At 37.2% G+C, this 20,000-nt stretch overlaps 1 protein-coding gene across 2 annotated transcripts in view; it reads right to left on the reverse strand.

Annotated features, from left to right (window-relative positions):
• Positions 1-7,183, reverse strand: part of TMEM33 (transmembrane protein 33) — a 12,544-nt gene extending 5,361 nt beyond the window's left edge. The window contains exons 1-7 of one of the 2 annotated variants that reach the window (XM_057371760.1): positions 7,103-7,183; positions 6,950-7,014; positions 5,535-5,629; positions 4,909-5,096; positions 3,928-3,995; positions 2,984-3,117; positions 995-1,078 (exon numbers count right to left, since the gene is read on the reverse strand). In XM_057371760.1, coding sequence (XP_057227743.1) covers positions 995-1,078; positions 2,984-3,117; positions 3,928-3,995; positions 4,909-5,096; positions 5,535-5,629; positions 6,950-7,006 — 626 coding nt within the window. In that variant the 5' untranslated portion in view covers positions 7,007-7,014; positions 7,103-7,183. The other variant, XM_057371761.1, reaches the window with a different exon arrangement.
• Between the last annotated feature and the right edge of the window lie 12,817 nt (positions 7,184-20,000).

Raw genomic sequence — 20,000 nt, forward strand, 5'->3', positions numbered from 1 at the left:
TTATGCTACTTCTTGCCAATATGCAAGAACCCTGCACTGCAGAAGCGACTGTTTGAAGACAGACATGAGAAATAAAGCCCACATCACCACTTTTCCTTAAAACTACAAAAGTACCAGCAGAACATTTTGGATAAACTAGTTCTATTGAAAATCAGTTTTAGTATTGCATAGCTTAAATTACTTTCAGAACCAAAGTAGTAGAGCAACTTCATAAATGTTGTTGGTATTGTTAAAAATAATTATATGTAGTAGGATGGAACAATTGATTTCTTATAAAATAGGGAACGGAGGAAATTAAGTTTATGATTCTCAGACCTGTCTTTGCATATCATGGCACCAAAGCCACTTTCTTGAAACCTTGGCAACAGAATGGTCACAAGAAAACTTTGAGAAAACACTTATCTGAGGAAGTGCTCATGCTCATAGAAATACTTACGATTTCAAGGCCTAAAGCAATAATAYTGGCCTGACCAACTTTCAAAATTAATACAGTTCTATTTCAAATATAATTAGCCTTATTTATGAATTTAACTAAAGAAGGTAATGAATACATTTAAGATCATCCACAGGATTTTTTTTCTGTCAATATTACACGAGTTTTTAAGTACCTATTCATATATGGACTTAGCCTCAAAGGTACCTAGAATCTAAAAATAATAGATAATAAATAGATAATAAATAAAATAATATATAAAAAAATAGAAATAACGATATCTTTCTGATACAAAATGCTTTCATCTCCTGAAGTGTAGTTTTAATTATACAAGCATGTTCTCCCATTTAAGAATCRTGGTACATTTATGATCAGTTACACAAAATAAATCTAACCTTTAACCAGCCAGGGTTTCATTTGGTATCGAGGTGTACTTCACRTTCTATAATTGCCATTTGTAAATGTAGTACTATGAGTTCTGCATTCATTTTAGAATGAAAAGTTTCTGAATGCCTAATTCAGCCATTAAACACTAACTTCCCAAATCAATTTAGTACTTACCGACAGTATGGGTTTCGCCGAGAAGAGTAGCGTAATGTAAGAAACCGATAGTAAATGAATGGCTGGAGAAGACTCCCTTGTCCACTGCAAGAGAAGAGTTCAGTAACGMTTAYTACTGACAAAAAAACCCRAAAMAAMMCMMCMAAAWYMRGRAWTTTTTCGAAGAAAAGCAAGCAAACTATCTGGGCTCAAAAAAAGTCAGATTTGGGTCACACTGGTTCAGATAATCTAGATCTGACAAGTACATAACTATACGCATATAAATGCAGAAACATTATAGAATAMAAGTGTTCAGTTACAGAAATGCTGTTCTTGAATTGATTTTATATTTATGAAGTGTTTTATATGCCTCACTTCTAATGGTGTGCAAAGAATCACAGGAATGATGGTGGACACGTTTTCTCTAGCAAGAAAATGTGTGTTGGTCAAGCACAGAAACTGGCTGATGTAAGTAGTCCAGTTACAGCGACCCTTTTCAATCTAATTGCAGCACTTAGAGTATCTGGACCATATTTCTAGTACCTTGTGCAAAACTTCTCCGAACACACTGCAGACAATTACAGAGTATAATGAGACTTTAATCCCAATCTAATACCCAGTTATTTCAGTTACAGTGAAATTAGGTTTTGGTATTTCACAAAACCACTGTTTCACATGGCTGTGCTGTGAAATAGTGAAAACATAGCACAAAAATTGGGCACAGCAAAGCACAGAAATGCCCTAAGTTTTAGTGACTGAAGCCACTTTAAATAACAAATTATTTAAAAATTCTGTTTGAATTTAAACATGATGGTTCCAATGAGAACTCCTTCAAATATTAGCAGCATCTTTGCCCAGAAGAAAAAAATATAAAGTGAAAGTGAGCCAGAAGAAATCTTGAAACCTGTACACTATTTACAAACAATTTAATATGCTGCAACACCTAAAGAACAAAACCTTGCAATACTCTTTAAATGCATTTAACCATTAAATTATTTTAAAATTTGGCATATGATCTTTTATAAGCTTCAGTATCTACCAGATGACATATCAAATAGCAACATTTCACATATTACATTCTCCAGAGAGAAGCAACAGAAAAAAAAGCTATACTTAAGTTCAAAGCACTTGAAAGGTTCAGATACTGGATACAGTGTATCTGTCACCTGGTAAGTGGTCTCAAATGAAATGGAATCCTTGAGGGCTGAAGCASTGAAATATATCAGCTGATATAACATAAGATAAAGACAAATTATGAATCCTATCCACTTTCAAGAAGATAAAGCCTTCCTTCTACTGCTAATGAGACCACTCACTATGCTATAACTTGTACAGAACAAAGGCTGTACCCCCCCTCCAAATATTAAAAGGCAATGACACACTGACATCAATCACTGGCAATGACCATTATGACTATAGCAGTCATTATGCCTATACAACTTTAGTAGGATTCCAACATGTTCAAAACCCCTAAAATTAATTTAACAGGCTGCACAGCAGGCAAAACCAAATGGAATCAAAAAACCCCACAAAGGTCACTGCTCAGAAGTAACACAGGAGAGAAYGCAACCTACTCCTTCTTGTACAGTTTTTGCATAATAAAACTTTAAATTTCGGGAATCTAATTGTCAAAAATAAGASTTCCCTTTCAGTGAAGCTGAAGATCTTGATATTCTATTAAACTAACCAAAATTAAACTTACTGAATAATGTACTGATAGAAATGTAGGCGATTCAAGTTTCAAGCCTGAAAAGCTTCCATGTGACTCATCACCCATGCTATGGAAGGGGAGGTTTTTTTGGTGCTCAGTTACATCAWAGTGAATGCTTTTTGATGACAGGATGCACCAACTTAAGAAGCCTAGGAATCAATTAAATTTTACTTTAAGATCAAGCCTTGGTCAGCCAGAACCAAACAAATTGAGTACTATGATCCACAGTGAACTCATTTGCAAAAAATAGTCTTGCGTAGCAAGTTTCTAATTATTTAAATATTTATCATAAATCTTACCTGAACAGCATAAAAACTGTAGCTGGCATCAGGAAAATTTCATTGCAAGCAATGAATTTTAGAATATTCTGTTGATTAGCATTCAGTTTCTCTAAGAGATTTCTCAAAAAGGGCAAACTATTTGAACTTCGTGCCTTTAAAGAAAAAATTATTTGCAGAAAACATACAAGTTACACCTATCTTCATAAGCATACAGCAAACAAAATACAWTTGTCATTTACCACCCATTTCAGCATTTTAAGACTTTATCAGTATTGAGRTTAGTATCCTAAGGAAAACTACCGCAGGCTTGGAACTCTGTAATTTAGAGAGTTCAGTTAAAAGCATCAGGTGTTGCAATTCCCTGATCCACCCRTTTTAGGTTCAACTGCAGAGAGATGGCCACGAGCCTTGTTCAGTCACTAGAAGGAAATGCCCATGGTAACAAGACAGTTCAGTTAGGAGCACCAAAGACTGAAGTTACATTAAAATGTACAAGGCAGGGCATTAAGCAGCAAGTCCAACTGGCATGTATTCTGGCTAGTTCCACCCTGTAGTTTCTAACTTTACTACCGAAACAGAACAATAAAGTTCACAGGCCATGGTTTCGCTTGAAAAAGACACATCTTAAGTTTCAACTTAACTGTTCCACAGCTTTTGCTTCCTTTAAAGAAAAGCATTTGAAGAAAAATAATCAGTGTCAACTCAAACATATCACTGAGTCATTACAAAGGGGTAAAAAAAAAAAGCCACAGAACCCAACCAACCCAAAAAATCCCTCTCAAATTCTCAGTGCTGAGATTCCATACTACAACTGCACTTGAATTCCTCTAGTGTAGCCAAAGAAAACCAAACCACAGCTGCAACTTAAACATGTTTATAAACCCCAAGAATACCAACTGTATTACTTGTAAGATATATCATATCATATCATATCATATCATATCATATCATATCATACTTACATCAAGAACCTTCTTTGTGTATGTGGCAGCATGAAGCAAAGAGAACAACAGAACTGGAAAAATACTCACTGAAGCAAGCCATAAGGAAAATTACAGGCTGCACAAGTGCTTCACTTCTCCATRGTGTTATACTACACAAGTCATAGCCCGATGGCTCTTTGCAAGAGGTTGGCTGGAATGACCTATACTGGATGAAGATATGTATAAGTCTAAGACTTATTTATAGCTATTCCTTTTGCTTCTTACACCTCTTTGCTATGTATTTTTATTAACTTCAAAATACAGGTATCTAYAAGTATGCAGAAGTATAACATACACTATTACACACTGGTGTGTTTCTACTGAAATGCATTCTTTCTGCACAGAAAGCATACATGAGGTTACTACTCGAAATCTCTTAAATACATGTAGTCATTTTTTTGTTAAAAGATGCTACAAAATTAATTTGTTTACCAAAGGACATGCAGTTGCCAGCCATTCAGATTTTACAGAGCAAGAATGTAGACATTCCTCTGCCAGAGAGATTTTAAGAGTAGCACATTAAGCATATACAGTGTGGCATAAAGAAATGTCAGTCCTTACATGTCACCTTTGACAATGCACCGGAGTAAATTTTTTTGCAGACTTTATCAGTTTAGCAACTTATCTGAGAAAGCTACTACTGAATAATTATCTCTCTACTGACAAKAAACGAAAATTACCAACTTCTCCAAATATCACAGGAGGCTGGTCATAAAATTCACCAAACTTAAGTCTCCAAAAGAGAAAATGTAAGTAGACAGTGATTGCAGTGCACTAATTATAGAGCTGATTAAACTGAATATGGATCAATCAACCTAAGCCTCTCATAGTTTACATAGAGTATGCTCTATGTATCAAACTAGTTCAAACTAGTTTTTCAAATCATGGCAGAGATGATTAAAAGAATCAGGTTTTTACTGTATTTAAAAACATAAGCAGGATGACACAAGCAAAGGATACTTGTAACAGGGTAGGAATTCACAAAGATAAGGGAGTACAACAGGTAGTGGCAGCTGTCCTCCAGCAAAGCCTGGGCCAGAAATGCCCTGCTAAGCTGGAAGTGCGGTAGCCTTTGGTGTAGTCGCAGGGCACTGGTAAGAGCATTTGCCAGCAAGGCACGCTGATAAAAGCTTGCTGCTTCATGCAACCTGCAAATCATCAGAGGAGATGTTACCATGTGAACCAAGCTCAGAAGTCTTCTACCCTCGAGAATTATATCACAAGTGAACAATATMTGAAGTATTTATTTCTATTATTGTACATAAACACTATTACCAAAAAACAAATAAAAAAACTGGTAAACACTGACTTTACTACAGGTGCCTAACATAAAACAACTCAATATATTACTCCACTTACACAAAAAAACCATGCATTTACCATTACTTCACATTTGCTCAATACATTTTCCAAACACACTGAAAAGTGTTTAAAATCAATCTAAAATCTGTAAGCTGTTCTAACAAAAAGCATCCAGATAAGCTGAATAACAGTAGTTTACCCTTACATGAAAAAAAATTCTATGCAAACAAAATCTAATTCCATTGTAAATTTTTAATGCTATTTTACAATATTACAGTACATACCCTAGCAAAGGCAGGACAAATAAAGCTGAACAGTAAACTGTGAACAAGCGGGAAATCCACATTGCTGTATCCAACTTGTTAGCCATGAGAAATTGCTGCATTGGAAAAGGAAAAAAAGAAAAGAAAGACCAGCCCCAACAGAAGTTGGCATCTTAGTATTTGCATGCAATGAACATTCTTCCATATTAAATTGCAAGTCTTTCTCCAACCTCAAATATAAGCAAATTATTGCTTGAAGCAGAAAGCTTCTTTTCGTTCTGTAATACTTGGCTTATATGATGTTACTAGGCAGGTTAAAAATAGCTCAGCTTCCTCAGAACCAAGAGACTCCTTTGTACACTACAATCAAATTCAGTGGYAAGAACTTCTAGAAAAATAGTTATTCTATCCAAACCCACCTCACTGAACAGTCAGTCTCACAAAGTTATCATGTAGGGTCTTTAGATCTGACTGACTTTTGTATCTACTGCTTTGAGGTTTCTTTTAGAATRCACTTCACACAGCTGGGGCTAAATCTCCACAGTTCTTGGCAAACAAAAAAATATAGGGTCAAGTAAAGCTAGTGAAACTACAAGGAAAGTGGCATCGTTTTGTACTCCTGGCCTTGAAAAAGCAGAGAACTTTTCACAGTAACCCTGCACCTCTCCTGTTGTTGAGTTCTCCCTAACTACAGCCCTCCTCAGTCCTGACRCAGCCCCAGTGCCAGAAAGGTTCTAATGAAACACAGTACGCTTTTGGCTATTATGTCAAATAATAGGCCTCACAGTCAAAACAAAACAAAAGCTTTCTTGCACCTAAAAGTGTTAATTTCTTTCCGCAAATTTGGACCAGCTTTCAYAGATTCCTTTTTTTCTCTATATTCCCAGTGCATCTCTACAGAAATGACCAGAAACACACAAGCATCTTCATAACGTGAGCTCCTATCTTACTTGCACAACGTAACTATAGAAATAACCCGAAGCTGTGTCAAGGCAGGTTTAGGTTAGATATCAGGAAAAGGTTTTCACCCATTGGGTGGTTGGGGCAATGGAAGAGGCTCCCCGGGRAAGTGGTCACAGCACCAAGCCTGACAAAGTTCAAGCATTTGGACAATGCTATCAGGGACATGGTGTGACTGGTGCGTCCTGAGCAGGGTCACGAGCTGGACTCGATGATCCTTGAGGGTTCCTTTCAACTCAGCATATTCTATGATTCTGTGAAAYACAGAGCTACCATACTGAATTACTCTCAAGTGAGCCATTTTCAGGAGCGGGGGCACACCAACAGCAGCAGCACGCTTTCAATCGGAAAGCGAGAGCTGCTTCCCCCTGCCCGCACCGGGCGAGCAGTGCCTCGCTGCCATTCCTGCAGGACCCTCCCGCCGCCGGACAATCCCCGCGSCCGGCCCGGGCTCCTCAGGCCCGGGAGCTCCTTACCACGGCCCCGCCGCCGGCCCCGCCTGGCATCGGCCCGTTCTGCGTGGAGTCCGCCATGGCCGCACCTGCGGGGASAGAAGCGCCTCAGCTTGTGGCACAGCGCGACCGCAGCCGCCGCCTCCCGAGCTCGCTCCGGGCCCGGCCGCGACCCACCGCAAGCGCCACACCGGGCACGGAACACGCTCCGCCGGCTCCGCGCTCCCGGATGCGGCCGGACGCACTTCCCGCGGGCCGCGGGGCTGACGGGCAATGTAGGCGGCGACTGGGCCGCTCCCGACGGCGCCTGGCGGCGACACCAGACGGCGCTGGGAGGTGGCGATGGGGTGGCACGGTGCGGTGGCGGTGGGTTTGGGGTTTGGGGCTGCGGCTGTCGGGGCGAGCCCGCTGGGCGGAACGCTCGTCCCTTCTCCCGCTGTCCACAGCAGCCCCGACGGCAGGTGCTCAGCTCCGTCTGTCGTGTCTGTACAGGAGCACTTCTGTGTGGTGACAGCAACAGAAACAAGATTAATGCTGGCTTCGGCCCCACTTTGGGGAATGTTTGCACTCTGAGGGCCAGCCTGGATTTCCAGAGCGACCTGGTGAGGCTTAGTGCTGTGCATTAGCAATAGAAATGGGAATCGTAAGCTCACGGGACCCAGGCAGGACGCTCTGTAGTTCCGTGCTGCGGTGGTGTCACACAAAAACGGTGCAAGTTGTGTCCAGGTTTTAGTCGCATTGGTTCCCTGTAATGTAAAAAGGGGGGAAGCGCGCCTCTTCAAAGCCACGTGTGCCTGAAGATTCTTACTCCCAGCGGTATTMCGTTAAAATGCGGGATCTCGAAATAAGTTTCTGAAATCTTTGAYCAATAATCATTAAGCCATAGAGTTCGGGAGCTTTACTCAAGTACAGATAAATCCACAACATCGGACAGGAGGGCCAAGCGTGGATAGCACAAAGCAGAGAAGCCTGCTCACTCTCCAACATGTAGCATGTGATTTGCAAGGTTTTGGAAAGACCTTAACCTTCGTTAATCTTCCCCTTGCCTTTAATACTGATTTAAAAAAAAWTATTTGTGCCGGATAGCTATGTGAACATGTTTCTGTTTTCTGTTGGAAGTCTGTAACTCATGTAAAGTGGCATCAAAGGAAAAGAAAATAAAATGCGGGCCTCATGACCGGCATCTTTGACTTCATCTCCTATGGCTTCATGTAGTTTGTGCTTCTGACTTTCTCTCAAGGACGTGCAGCAGGTTCCCCCTTCTGGCAGAATGGGTTTCAGGACAGCAAGCCGTCTGCTCCAGTTTCTCGTCGTTCCCAGATATTTTCAATTCCGTTAGTCTTTAGCAGCAAGAAAGACATATACTTGTGACGAAGGATGTTGCAATCAACACCCGAAATAAGCCTCATTTCTGGCTTATGATGATTAAACTTGAAGATTGATTGGAAGACACTCAGGAAGAATGTGTAATGAAGTATATTGACAAGAAAGAAGCAAAAGAGTCAATTGATAGGGATTCTAATACCGTAACAATTACAAATAATCTAAGTAATCTTAGGTTAACTGMCGCTTTTTAAATTGAAGATGCAGAACCTGATTTTCCACTTCTCTTCCAATCAGTCATCAGGCACAAGAACTACCTCCTATGTTGGGACGATTTTTCTGCAGATGGAGGAGACTCTAGGAAACAGTAATAGAGAATTAGGACTCTCCATATGTCTGCTGGGCATTCTCAGGTGTGTAATAAAACGAGTGACAACATTTATGCTAAACCAAAATAAAGGCTTCAAATGTAGCCCAATAAATTTAAGTTGAACCATTCCAAGGTTATTATATTGCAAWATGAAATATTGATATATCCAGATTTGTTTAGATGCAACTGAAATCAGATGCAACTGAACCTGAATTTTTAACTGAAATGTCACAAGGGAAAAAAGCCCGGTCAGTGTTAATTCATTTATTTTTTAAATGAACCTAGGATGACAATTCCATGTCTTTAGCAAGAGTGCTTTTTCACTTCCTAGCACYTGTAATTTAGGAGTACTTAATGCACATGTATGCGAAGCATTCATTTCTAGATTCTGGTTTGGTGTCTCTTGGTCATAACAGCAAAAGTTGTCTTTTACAAAATTGCCTTAATTTCATWTAAATAGAATGTTAAGTCATTATTTGTTTCCCAAAGTTAATGGATTTAAACATGTCATATTTTGGAAGACTTCATAGGAAAAGTCCCTCTTCACCTTTTGCAACTATTCTCATTTTCTTCATATCAATCCTTATTTTCCTGACTTCCCCTTTTGTCCTGTGCCTGTTGTTGCTTCTTGTTCGATACAGTCTCTTCTGTTGAGCACTTCAGACCACACTACTCTTCCATTTAACTTGAAAGAAGACATTAAATTATATCTTTAGAAATCAAGTGTCAGCTATTGGCTTCTCYTTTTCCCAATTCTCCTCTGCTATGACATTGCTGATTGAGCAGAGAAGAGGAGCAGAAATTGGTCTGTGTGTTATTAATGATTTTGTTTGCAACAGTTGTAAGAGGACCATGCCATCAAGGCACCAGTTTGCTTTCATTGGTGATTGATGGTTCAGATATTTAGAAGAATATCATGGTGATTGGTGAGGATCTATCTACCTCATTAGCAGTATAGTCCTGTTTCTCCACTGTGGCACTCCAACACAATCAACATGGAAATGGCTGAAATTGTAACTAATACATCTCTATTTCCCCCCAAAAAATTGATAAGTCTATTGGAAAATTACTGACACTAATGCTACCAGTGATCAGGTATCTTAATTAAAAGAGGTAGGGATGCAAAGGGATATATTTTTACCTTTTATGCCCAGATATAYATACCTACTTCCACTAATCCATTTGATGTTTCCAGGGGGAAAAAAAAAAGGCATCTTATTGTGTCTGCAAAATAATTCACACATTTTAGAATTATATGAAAGAAAATATGAAATGCAATGCTTTACATGTGTTTGGCAAGGCTGAGAYTAAGAGGCTGAGACTCGCCAAAGGCAGTGCATGTTTACTAATGCTCACAACATGCCCATTAATTAGGTTAAGACTTGAGGTCAAATAGGTTTGTAATTTACTTGTAGGCACACAAGCAGTAGCATAGCTGGGCTAGAAATGGAATATACAACTCCAGAGCCACCACTGCCTGTTTTCTTTGTAGTACTATGTGTTTTCAAGTGAAGTCATATGCAAAACTCCATAGGCAATTTGAAGCCAGTTTAAATATCCAAAGAAGGCTCTGATGATGTTTCARATTAAATACTGAGAACCTCATTACAGACACTATGGAAATATTTTATAAACAWTAACTCTTATTCAATGCATTTTGACAGCCATAATAAATACTTTATAGAACCAGTATTTTGCATTACAGGTTGTTTTAAATTTGATTTTTTTATTGTTTTTTTTAATAACATCACCATMACAAGCATGCAATCTTTTGTGGTCTCCAGTGACCTCAGTTCTCAATCATTTTAACAGAACATCATGTCGCATTGTTTAGGTGGTGTTCAYCATCTTGCAGCAAGGGCAGTTGGGGTTCAGATAATGATTTATCTCTTTTGTCCTTGATTTGAAAGAAGGTACTGTTGCTAACATCTGTATATAGTTTTCATTTCTTTCAAATAAAAGAGAGAACATTCCTCCAAGGCTGATAGGATTGCAGTTCCTTGTTGCCAAACTAGCTCCATTATTTGTATCAGTAGTGTATAATGCAAAGAKAAAGTAAGTTTTTATGCAAAGTTGTAATAAACAATTTGGTTCTTGTTTGTGGTTATCTCAAGATGGCTGTTCAAATCTCAAGAAACAATAAAGGACATTGGGTAAATGCCTGTTACATTTTTTTCAGAAAAAGAAACAGAAGTCTTCTGTCTCTACCAGATTGCGTTGTGATTTTTGCTTGATGGTCTGTAGCAATACTAAATATGTTCTTCTTTCTTTTCCCTCACAGCTGGAAATTCCATTTACTCACYCTTCCTGGAAGCATTAGCCTTTTAATCACTATATGCCAAAGTAGTGAAAAAGAGAAACCACAAAGTTTTTGAAGATGTGCAAACTAGATGTGAAAATTTCTTGCAGTTGCTTTCTGTGTCAGCCTTTCCATAACTCTTGGCATTTTGTTATATCCTTATGTTATTAAAATCAATGACACGGAAGCTGCAAGTGTAAGCTTAAGACCATACAAAGAAATATGATAAATTTATATTTGTCTTTTGTGAGAGTGGAGGTATGGCACAAGGATTGTCATGTGGTTGAATCAGAGAGCAGCCTTGYCAGCAGTGTATTTTATTTGCGACGTCCAACCTGTTAAGGACATGAAAAATATTGAAAATTTAAAAATGGAAAGAAAGATGGGCAAGTGGTTTTTTWAAATAAATTAATTAAAGGAAGATTAGAAAGATTTAAAAAATCTGCAGCCATATCAGAGATCGTATCAACAACTGAAGGAACACAGTGAATTATAGATGTAAACTTTCGACTACCTGTAGTGTTTGATTATAAATGCCACAGCAGGAAAGATTGATAAGCCCTCTTGCAAGCTCACAGAAGTATCTGGAAGTGTATTGATCAATGCTGAACTCAGTACTGAGTTGATGGTAAATGGCTTACTTATCTCGTATTTATCAGAAGAGGACAAGGGACAAAACCCCAAACCTGTGAGCTTTCCCAAGGAGTTCTGTTATGATGCAAGGAATGTTAGCTCTATGTATGCAGAGAAATGTGAAAAGAAATATTCCTTTTTTAAAATACTGTCTGTTATACGATATGAGCAAAAACTTATAAAGATTGATGACAGTAACACTTGACATGGTTCTGCACTAGTAACTAAAAACTAATAACATTATAATCTGCCATTTTCTTTAGCAGAGATATTATTACATTCTGCCACACATTCAGTGCAAGCAGAAGTTTGCAGATAAATAATTAGGGTTCCAAGCTGTATAAACTGAATAAAAATGAACCGCCAAGAAATTTTCTGCTTTTATCTGAAGGTGACGCAAGCCAAAGAATTCCTTTGACACAAGTGTACGAGCCAGTATGTTGGGAATCCCATCCCTTTCACATACAAAACTTCTCTCACACAACTAAAACAGATGTGGGCACTGCACATTTTTTGTTCTATGCATCTACAAAGCTGCCTCTAGTTTCATTCTCAAGCATCTTTACACCTTTTTTCATGTCTGTCTTTATCATCTGCACTCTTGCCATCATTATAAAGGTTCTCAGCAGTTAAGGTATACAGGTATTTATAGAAGACTATTAAAATTAGAGGAGGCTTCAGGGAAAAGCTTTTTATTTTGAACAGTTTTTTACACAATCTGGAAGKTTTTTTAACCAGGGTTGGTTTGAGTGATCTCATTAATTATATTKTATAAATTGTTCTTCATCTTGTAATACCTACTCCAGGTGCTGAATTTTCAAAAGCACTTTGCTGTACAGATAAACTCTGAAATCAGTAACTTTCTGCATTCTTTGTGAGAGCCCATTCAGAAATTCAGTCACAGAAAACTGGGTGGGTGATTACATGATGAGAATATGTGTAAGTATTTTTAACCTCTGATATTGGATATTAAATTTTAAGCACAGACAACTGACATGTCCACTGACATGTTCCACAGATGCTTCACTGCTTATTTTGGTGGTGGGATATTTTTGTTCATTGGTGTTTATTCATTCACAGCATATCCAATTCCAGACATAGCAGGTAAGTGTCCCAGTTTATAAAATTAATCCCTCTATTCTTTGTTTTATTCTATTTAATTTAGTTAGATTAATTTAGGTTTATAATCATTGCCAAAAAAAGGTATATGCATATTTTATCCAACTGTTTTTAGTAGCCACTGATAATCAATAACAGCTTAAAACTTAGGAAAGATAAAGAATACATGGAAAGACAATCAGGTTAATTAGATTTGCCCTTCCTAACACTCATGGGTGAAGTCCATCCATTTAAATCTGATTTAATCATGTGCTGAAGTAGCATGAAATTGAATGAAATCAAGCTGTCCATATCCCATAAAATGTTCCTACTGAGATACARAAATTCTCAAAGATACCAATTAGTCAGATAGTTACTTGATAAGTCAAGGATAAGTTTCTTGCTCAGTCACAAGGCTTCTGATTTATATATTGACCAGTGTGACTGGTAATGGAAGGATATTCTTTGAGGCTCATAACTTTTTATTGATTTCAGCCTTCCATGCTGTGCTTTTGCAGAAATGTCCAATCTAACACTTCTTTAGCAATCTTTGCTTGTTTGTATAGAGCCAGTAGTAATTACTTTATTAAGAAAATAAAATATAGGTAGGTTAGAGTTCAAGGAAGTTATTTGGCATTTACACAAGGAAATTGAGGGTCACAAGTAAAATGAAGTGTTAAACACAGAGCAAGATTATTGACATGTATGACAGCTTCTGAAATGTAATGGTCAATGTATTYTCAATCAGTGGCTTGGGAAGAGAAACACAGGGAATTCAGGGTATGTCTGTAAAAAACTGAGTACACTCGCTCTTAGCTTCTTCACTGAGGTTTAATTGGACTTTTGGTGAGCAATACTATTGATTCTTCCTGATGGGAATTTTGATCAGTTGCACAGTTCCAAAAAGCAAGCAAATTCTCCTAAGCAAAAGATAAAACTGGGATTTAAAAAAAAAAATAAGATTGTTAAATCATCACATGATTCCTTCAGAGTCTTTTATCTGCATCAAGAAACAATGTGAGGATGTGAAGTTTAAAGTAATTCTGACAGGAGCTGAAAAAAAGCTCTGTAAATTCACCTGATGCAACAAAGTTCAATGATTGCATGGGTAATATCCCCAGAAAGATACTTAAAGGAAAAGAAACCCAGACAGTTCTCAGTGTAATTCCTCTGGCAGCCCATTGGGGAGGCAGAAGCTGTGAGAAAATATCCTCAGCAGGTAAATTCATCATGAGTGAGATAGGAAATATGGGAAGATGTTTGGCCACTAGGAGTTATTCAAGATAAGGATTTTGAGCAGCATTCCAGGATTGAGACTGGCAGTGTGGAGAAAAAAAGAAAATGGAAAAAGAAGATGAAAAGGGAAAAGTTTAATTTGCATAMTAATTTTAGCACAATTAAAACTAAAATAAAAAACATTCCCAAAAAGCCAGAGAAATAGAGGCATTAAAATAGGTAAAGAAACATCAGTCTAGAGAAGGTTGAATTGTAAGAAGAAAACTGTAGCCAGTGGGCTTGGTGACAGGAATGTACTTGATAAATGAGAGATGAACAATAAGAATTGAGAGAATAATTTACATGAAGCAGGATATGGATCTGTATCTTTGAAGATTTCCAAGGTTCAACTATAGTCCTACTTCAAGGAAGGAGTTTGGACCACCTAGTCCCKGGGATCCCTTCCAGTCAATATTTGTATGGTTTTGTGAAAAGTGAGACTCTTAAGCAGCAACAATGAAGAAACTGGAAGAACTGGTGATGGGTGTGATACCCACCATTGTAAAGATAATAAATACCTCATGGAAAAGCAGACATGCTGTTAAGGGGTACTGAAGGAGTACTGAAGGWATCTTAAAGATTCATAGGAATTAAAGTGATGAGTGACAGTGAAGGTAAATCACAGAATAAAAGTTTTCACGAATTCAGTTTTTATGAGAAGTGTTAATTTCTAAGATACAGGCAAAAGAATACAGGTTATTTGTATCCATACAATACAGCTGTTCTGAAGTGCTACAGCTCACAACCTTCTTCATCAATAGTGCATCAAAAAGCTGAGCTGCTACATCAATCTTAGGTTTGGAAATAGAAAATGCTCTAAAATAACTGTTTGTTGAAACTAACCCTCGACTAAACAGTTGCAAGTTGACATGACCCAAAATAAATTGAGTTAACAAAGGGTATTTCTCAAGCTTTTTTGTATTTTAAAAGAATATCCATCAATAAATTAATTAAATTACTATTGAGGTCATCAGTTCAGAAAAATTCAAGTAAAAGTAAAAAAAGAAAAAATTATATATGCTATAGTAGAATGTCTGTAATCCCTTCCCCAGTCTCTTAAAATGGCCAGGAGGAAAAAAATATCTCAGTATTAGGGAGTGTAAGCTGGTGGCATAAGTCAAAAAATAAGGAACTGTAACAGATTATAAAGAGTTGTATTCTTCAGAAGAGTAGCAGATTTTATGAGAGGACAGCAGAAGACAATTGATCTATGTTAGGTAAAAGCAGGACAGGCATGCAATTAGGTTGAAGCTGATATAAAAATTAATGAGTATAAATTGCTAATCATCTATTTAGAATAGAAACAAGAAGATTCTGTAATATCCTTACAGTGAAAACACTGGAATTAAAACATCTAAGCACTTTTAAATTGGGGTTTAGTAAATTTATACAGCTTGACAACCCAGATGATTCCTTCTGGTTAAGGTGAAAGTCTCCAAATCATCCTTAGAGGGTTTGAGTTAATTGTACCCAGCCACTGGGAGGCATGAAACAATCAGATGATTGTTTTTACTGTTTTATTTTAAAGGACACTATGTACAAAAATGAAGAGGATTTCACTGGTTAGTGCATCCTTTGAAAACTGCTGCTGCTAGAGGTGATAAACTAAAACCCTAGTATTAATTGTTATTATTTTTTTCACAGCAAAAGGGTTTCTCCATCATGCATATTTATTGCTTTGTGATTTTATTATAATAATCTCAAAAATGTTGCAATTCTGCAATTTCTTGGAGAAAACAATTTTCTAGATGACTGTAAAAAAGCATCTCTGGGGTTCTGTCACTAAAATGAGATGCCATAGTGGATCTCATAGTCAAATGATTAAAATTTCCCTAAAACTTTGTCCCCTGCTTTCAAGCTGGGGACCCAATTTTCTTAGAAGAGTCTAGAAAACAAGTCACAAGGCATAAGACTAGTCTATCAATGCTGACTCCAAGCACAAGGTAAAATCTTGACTTTSCTCTGAATTTCCGAACTCCAATCTCTCAAACTCCACTGAGTTACCAGTCTTTGGYCGACTTTTGGATCTCTTTTGGCACCAAAAAAGTCAGAACCTCATTCATCAGCTATAATCCTGAGATGAGCTTCTCCTCAGTACCACATAGATGCTTCAGAGCTAAAGTACAGCTGAGCTTACCACCAGAAATATGGACAGAGAGCAGGTSACAGAGGTTCTTCCTCTTGAAATTCACAACAAAGATGTGGGAGTTTTGGCCAGGACACCCAGCAATCACTCAGTTAATATGGTAGAGTTGCCAATGACTCAGATAAGGATGCTGTCAGAACTGCAGAGTTCAAAACATGGTAACCATACAAGATCTGATTGCCCTAATGAACTACTGTCCTTCACAGAACCTGCTTTTTTAAAAGAATGCTTTTTAGTGTGTCTGTTTTGATGGAGACCTCAGCTCAAAAGAAATAACTAAAGATGTTTTTGCAGAAAAAGTATGAATATTGATAACATTTGTTAATTACCTTGCTATGCCATAGTGSCAGTGTACACTTCTAACTTTTAAACTTGATCTGTATTTTACAACCGTTTTAAACCAGAGGTGCCTCAGGCATAAACCATAAGATTTAATTATTTTCACTTGTCAGCATCAGCTCATGCAACAAAATAAAACTTGTGTCAATCAAATATTTATTTGTGTTAGCTTTACATAGTGCTTATCAGAAGATTTATCATGGAGTGATAGAACTGGAAAATCAAAAYTGAAAAGTAAAACATGGATGAGTCAGGAAAGAATATAAATAAGAACTTGGAGATCTAATGGTGACTTTTGATAAATGTTAAAATTATGAGTGAATCATCAGATAAGTACATTTCTATTCCTAAAATGTTTTTTACCTCTATTTAGAACAGAATTTAAAATAGCCTTGTGATACATGAACAAAATCAGTGTAAGAATATAAACAGCTTGTCCTCTTTACTTGGTCAAGTACATGCCTATCATGAGGACACAAATGTCTTTTGTATCCTCCTGTTAGGATGGTATCCTGTGCACTAGTGCATGGCCTAGAGAAGAGTTGAAATGTTGCAAAACTAATAAAAATGAGAATGGAGGAGCAAATAGTAGCTAAAGGGAAAGGCATGGTTAGTGGTCAAACATTGTGTTATGCCAAAAGAATAAGCTGGGGTTTCACATCTCTTGTGAAGATGCCACTCTTGCTCAACAAGGGAGAGCAGGGCCAGAAGACAAATCTGTTCTCATTATGTCCCTGTCAGTGCTGRAAAACCTCACAATTGATTCTGTTGTGATAATGACATCGTATCAGGTGCAATTCAAGTCTTCCTCTCACTAGACCCCAGTGAATGAACAATCTGGGTAGCACAACCTCAGTAACATAGCAAATCAGTGGTAAACTTGGTTTTGAAATACATTTTGTAATTCTGGAGTTAATWACAGCTCTTACATAGTAAATGGATRGTGAACATGGGTGAASTCCTGTTTCTGCAGTTTTCTYRGGGCWSAGTTTAAAGGAGATTTAAAGCATTATGGTYTGACWGTTTGCACTGTGTACTGAAAAATTAAATTCCTACCATACTTCCAAGTAAGTTTATGAAAATACAGATTTCTAATTATCCAGAAACTGGATTGTGTCTGTTCATTGTTTTTGAAAATTAAATGGAGCAGTACATTTGTACTTCTTCGTGAAGCACTAAGGGTTGCACTTACCTTGATTGATATGACCCCACCTACTTCAGTCTCAGACTGCAAAAACCAGGAACAAAAAAGCAAACACCAAGATTCTTTTAATCTGAGCAAGTGCAGCATTCAACAAAGTCTCAATAGTCTCATTTGAGGCCTTTAGAGGTAGTGATAACTAAAGCAATAAAACACAGAACAACGATGACTGCAAAATAGTACGTTCACCATTTATTGTATAATTATCTCATAAAATTTCACTGGAGATCCTCATACTAAGATTCTTCTTGTTTAAAGTATAAAACAATCTAACACTGCTAAAAAGGTCACTAGAAATGAATAGTGAATAATATTTATTACAAGAAGGATAGTTAGGAGAAGTATTGAATATGTTGAAGGACTTTTTCAATGGTGTTGGCATCCCAGTATTTCTGGCATCTGCAGATGTAGAATTGCATGATATCTTGTAGGAATGGTATTTCTCAAAGAATGGCAAAGTTTACTAGGAACCAGAAATAGTGTGGGGATAATTTCTTCTTAAAGTCATAAGAGAACTTTCATGCCATTTATCTACTCTTTTGAAAATGGAACACTCATGCCATCTAATCACGACTTCCTCAGATTCTGCAAGACCCATAAAAGGGGCACATTGATATCCAGTGAATAGAAATACAGCATTGCATTCTGGATTTAATCTGTTCTGTGCATTCTTTATATTCAACCCATAATATTCAAAGATTGTTTTCATGAACCTAGCTTGTTCAGTCACTAGACATCTTATTTTGCTCTGCTCTAGAGATCAGTGTGAATAGTTTTTCTTTCCTATTTGAATRCAGAATATCAAGCCATCTGGTTTGAGAAATACTTTAAACTATGKCTACCATATGTATTAGTTATACATGACAATATAGTATTTCAATTTCTATCAGTTGCTGAAAGCTTTTTCAGTAATGCTATCAGCTGAGTTYCTGTAAAGGCATTAACACCTGGTATCAAAATAGAGCTTTATTTTACAAAGAATAAAATTTCTAAGGCTGATACCAAACAGTTTTTTGGGTTTAATCTTTGATTAAATCTTGTCTCTAAATATCTACTGTGATATCTGGTTTTAAAACCATGAGTGAAAATCAGTTTAGTGGTTTCATACTTGTTTCCTGTAGGTATTTGTCCAGGTAACAAAGTCTCCACACAATTCAGTGTGTTTATCAATCTAAAAGTAAAAGCAACTAGAAAAGACAAGTATTTTTCTAGATTAAATAGAGTTTGAGTTGCAGTTTAAACTACCACAAGAACTCATGTGTGTGGMGGGTCAATATCACTTCTTTTACACTACCAACTTAAATCACTAGGTGAGAAGAAATGATAGAAGCCCTCTGCCTTAGTCTAATAACTGATCATTAATAAGGCTACTGAAGGACATACTTTCAAATGTGATGGCAGTTTTAATTCAAAGACCTGTCTGCAGAGATACTTTTCCTACCCACTGCAGGAAGTATGGACTCGTGGTCTCTCTCTGCAATCCACCCCCCACWGTCATTCAGCAGTCCCTAGATCAGGTGATGTTGAACATACCATGTGCACCTTGGACCAGCAGAGAAAGTATAAATATGAATTTTTAAAGATTCATGTGATGAATCCGCAGCATCATTTCTCATTGCACAAGAAATCCAGGGTAGTTAGGATAACACAGAGTGCATTCAAGCTGTTTAATAAAAAATATTCAGAAAGGGAATTTGAGCAGTTGTGGTAGACTGTCCACRCTACCAGCTCCTCCTTAGGTCCTTGTTCCGCTTTAGCTTACTTCCATGAATTTTCTTCAAAGAGAATCTATCAACGAGACAAAAGTCAATGTGGAAAAAGGTTGTTTGGTCATTTGGAGTCAGTCATACTGGCTAGTGCTTTTTAATTTAGCAGTACAGATTACCTATCCTGTGAGAGCAGCCACCAAGACACTGGCACACAGGCAGCTTCTGACWTATCCTGAGCAAAAAATGCTCTTGGCCCATTACTAAAATGAAGAAACTATAAAGATAACACAAACCCTGTATTCTGATCCTTTTTCTCCCTGTCCAAATCATGCACTAGGCTCAGAGTGGCTTTATTGAWAGAACATCTTAACTAGGAAAATCATCATGGTGAATTCTATACAATTCCTGTAAGTTTTGAAAGAAATTTCTCAGCAAGAAGGAAATTTCTTGCTCAAGACCAAAATTGCCCTTGATAAGTTAATAATTACTGTATTAATTATAAAAGATATTTCTGCCACAATATTTTTTTACTAATGCTATAACCAAATTAAAMCTTTTTCATACTCAAAACTCTGATTCCATCAGAATGGAATCAGTTCCTTCTGAATGTTTGACTGCATGGCAGGAAATTACTTGGTCCAACAATTTTGCCAAATAGCCTTTCAAGATCCACTCGAAATTG

Source organism: Malurus melanocephalus, unplaced genomic scaffold, assembly GCF_030028575.1.
Source record: "Malurus melanocephalus ecotype Western Australia unplaced genomic scaffold, MMel_1.1 scaffold_157, whole genome shotgun sequence".
Classification (NCBI taxonomy): domain Eukaryota; kingdom Metazoa; phylum Chordata; class Aves; order Passeriformes; family Maluridae; genus Malurus; species Malurus melanocephalus.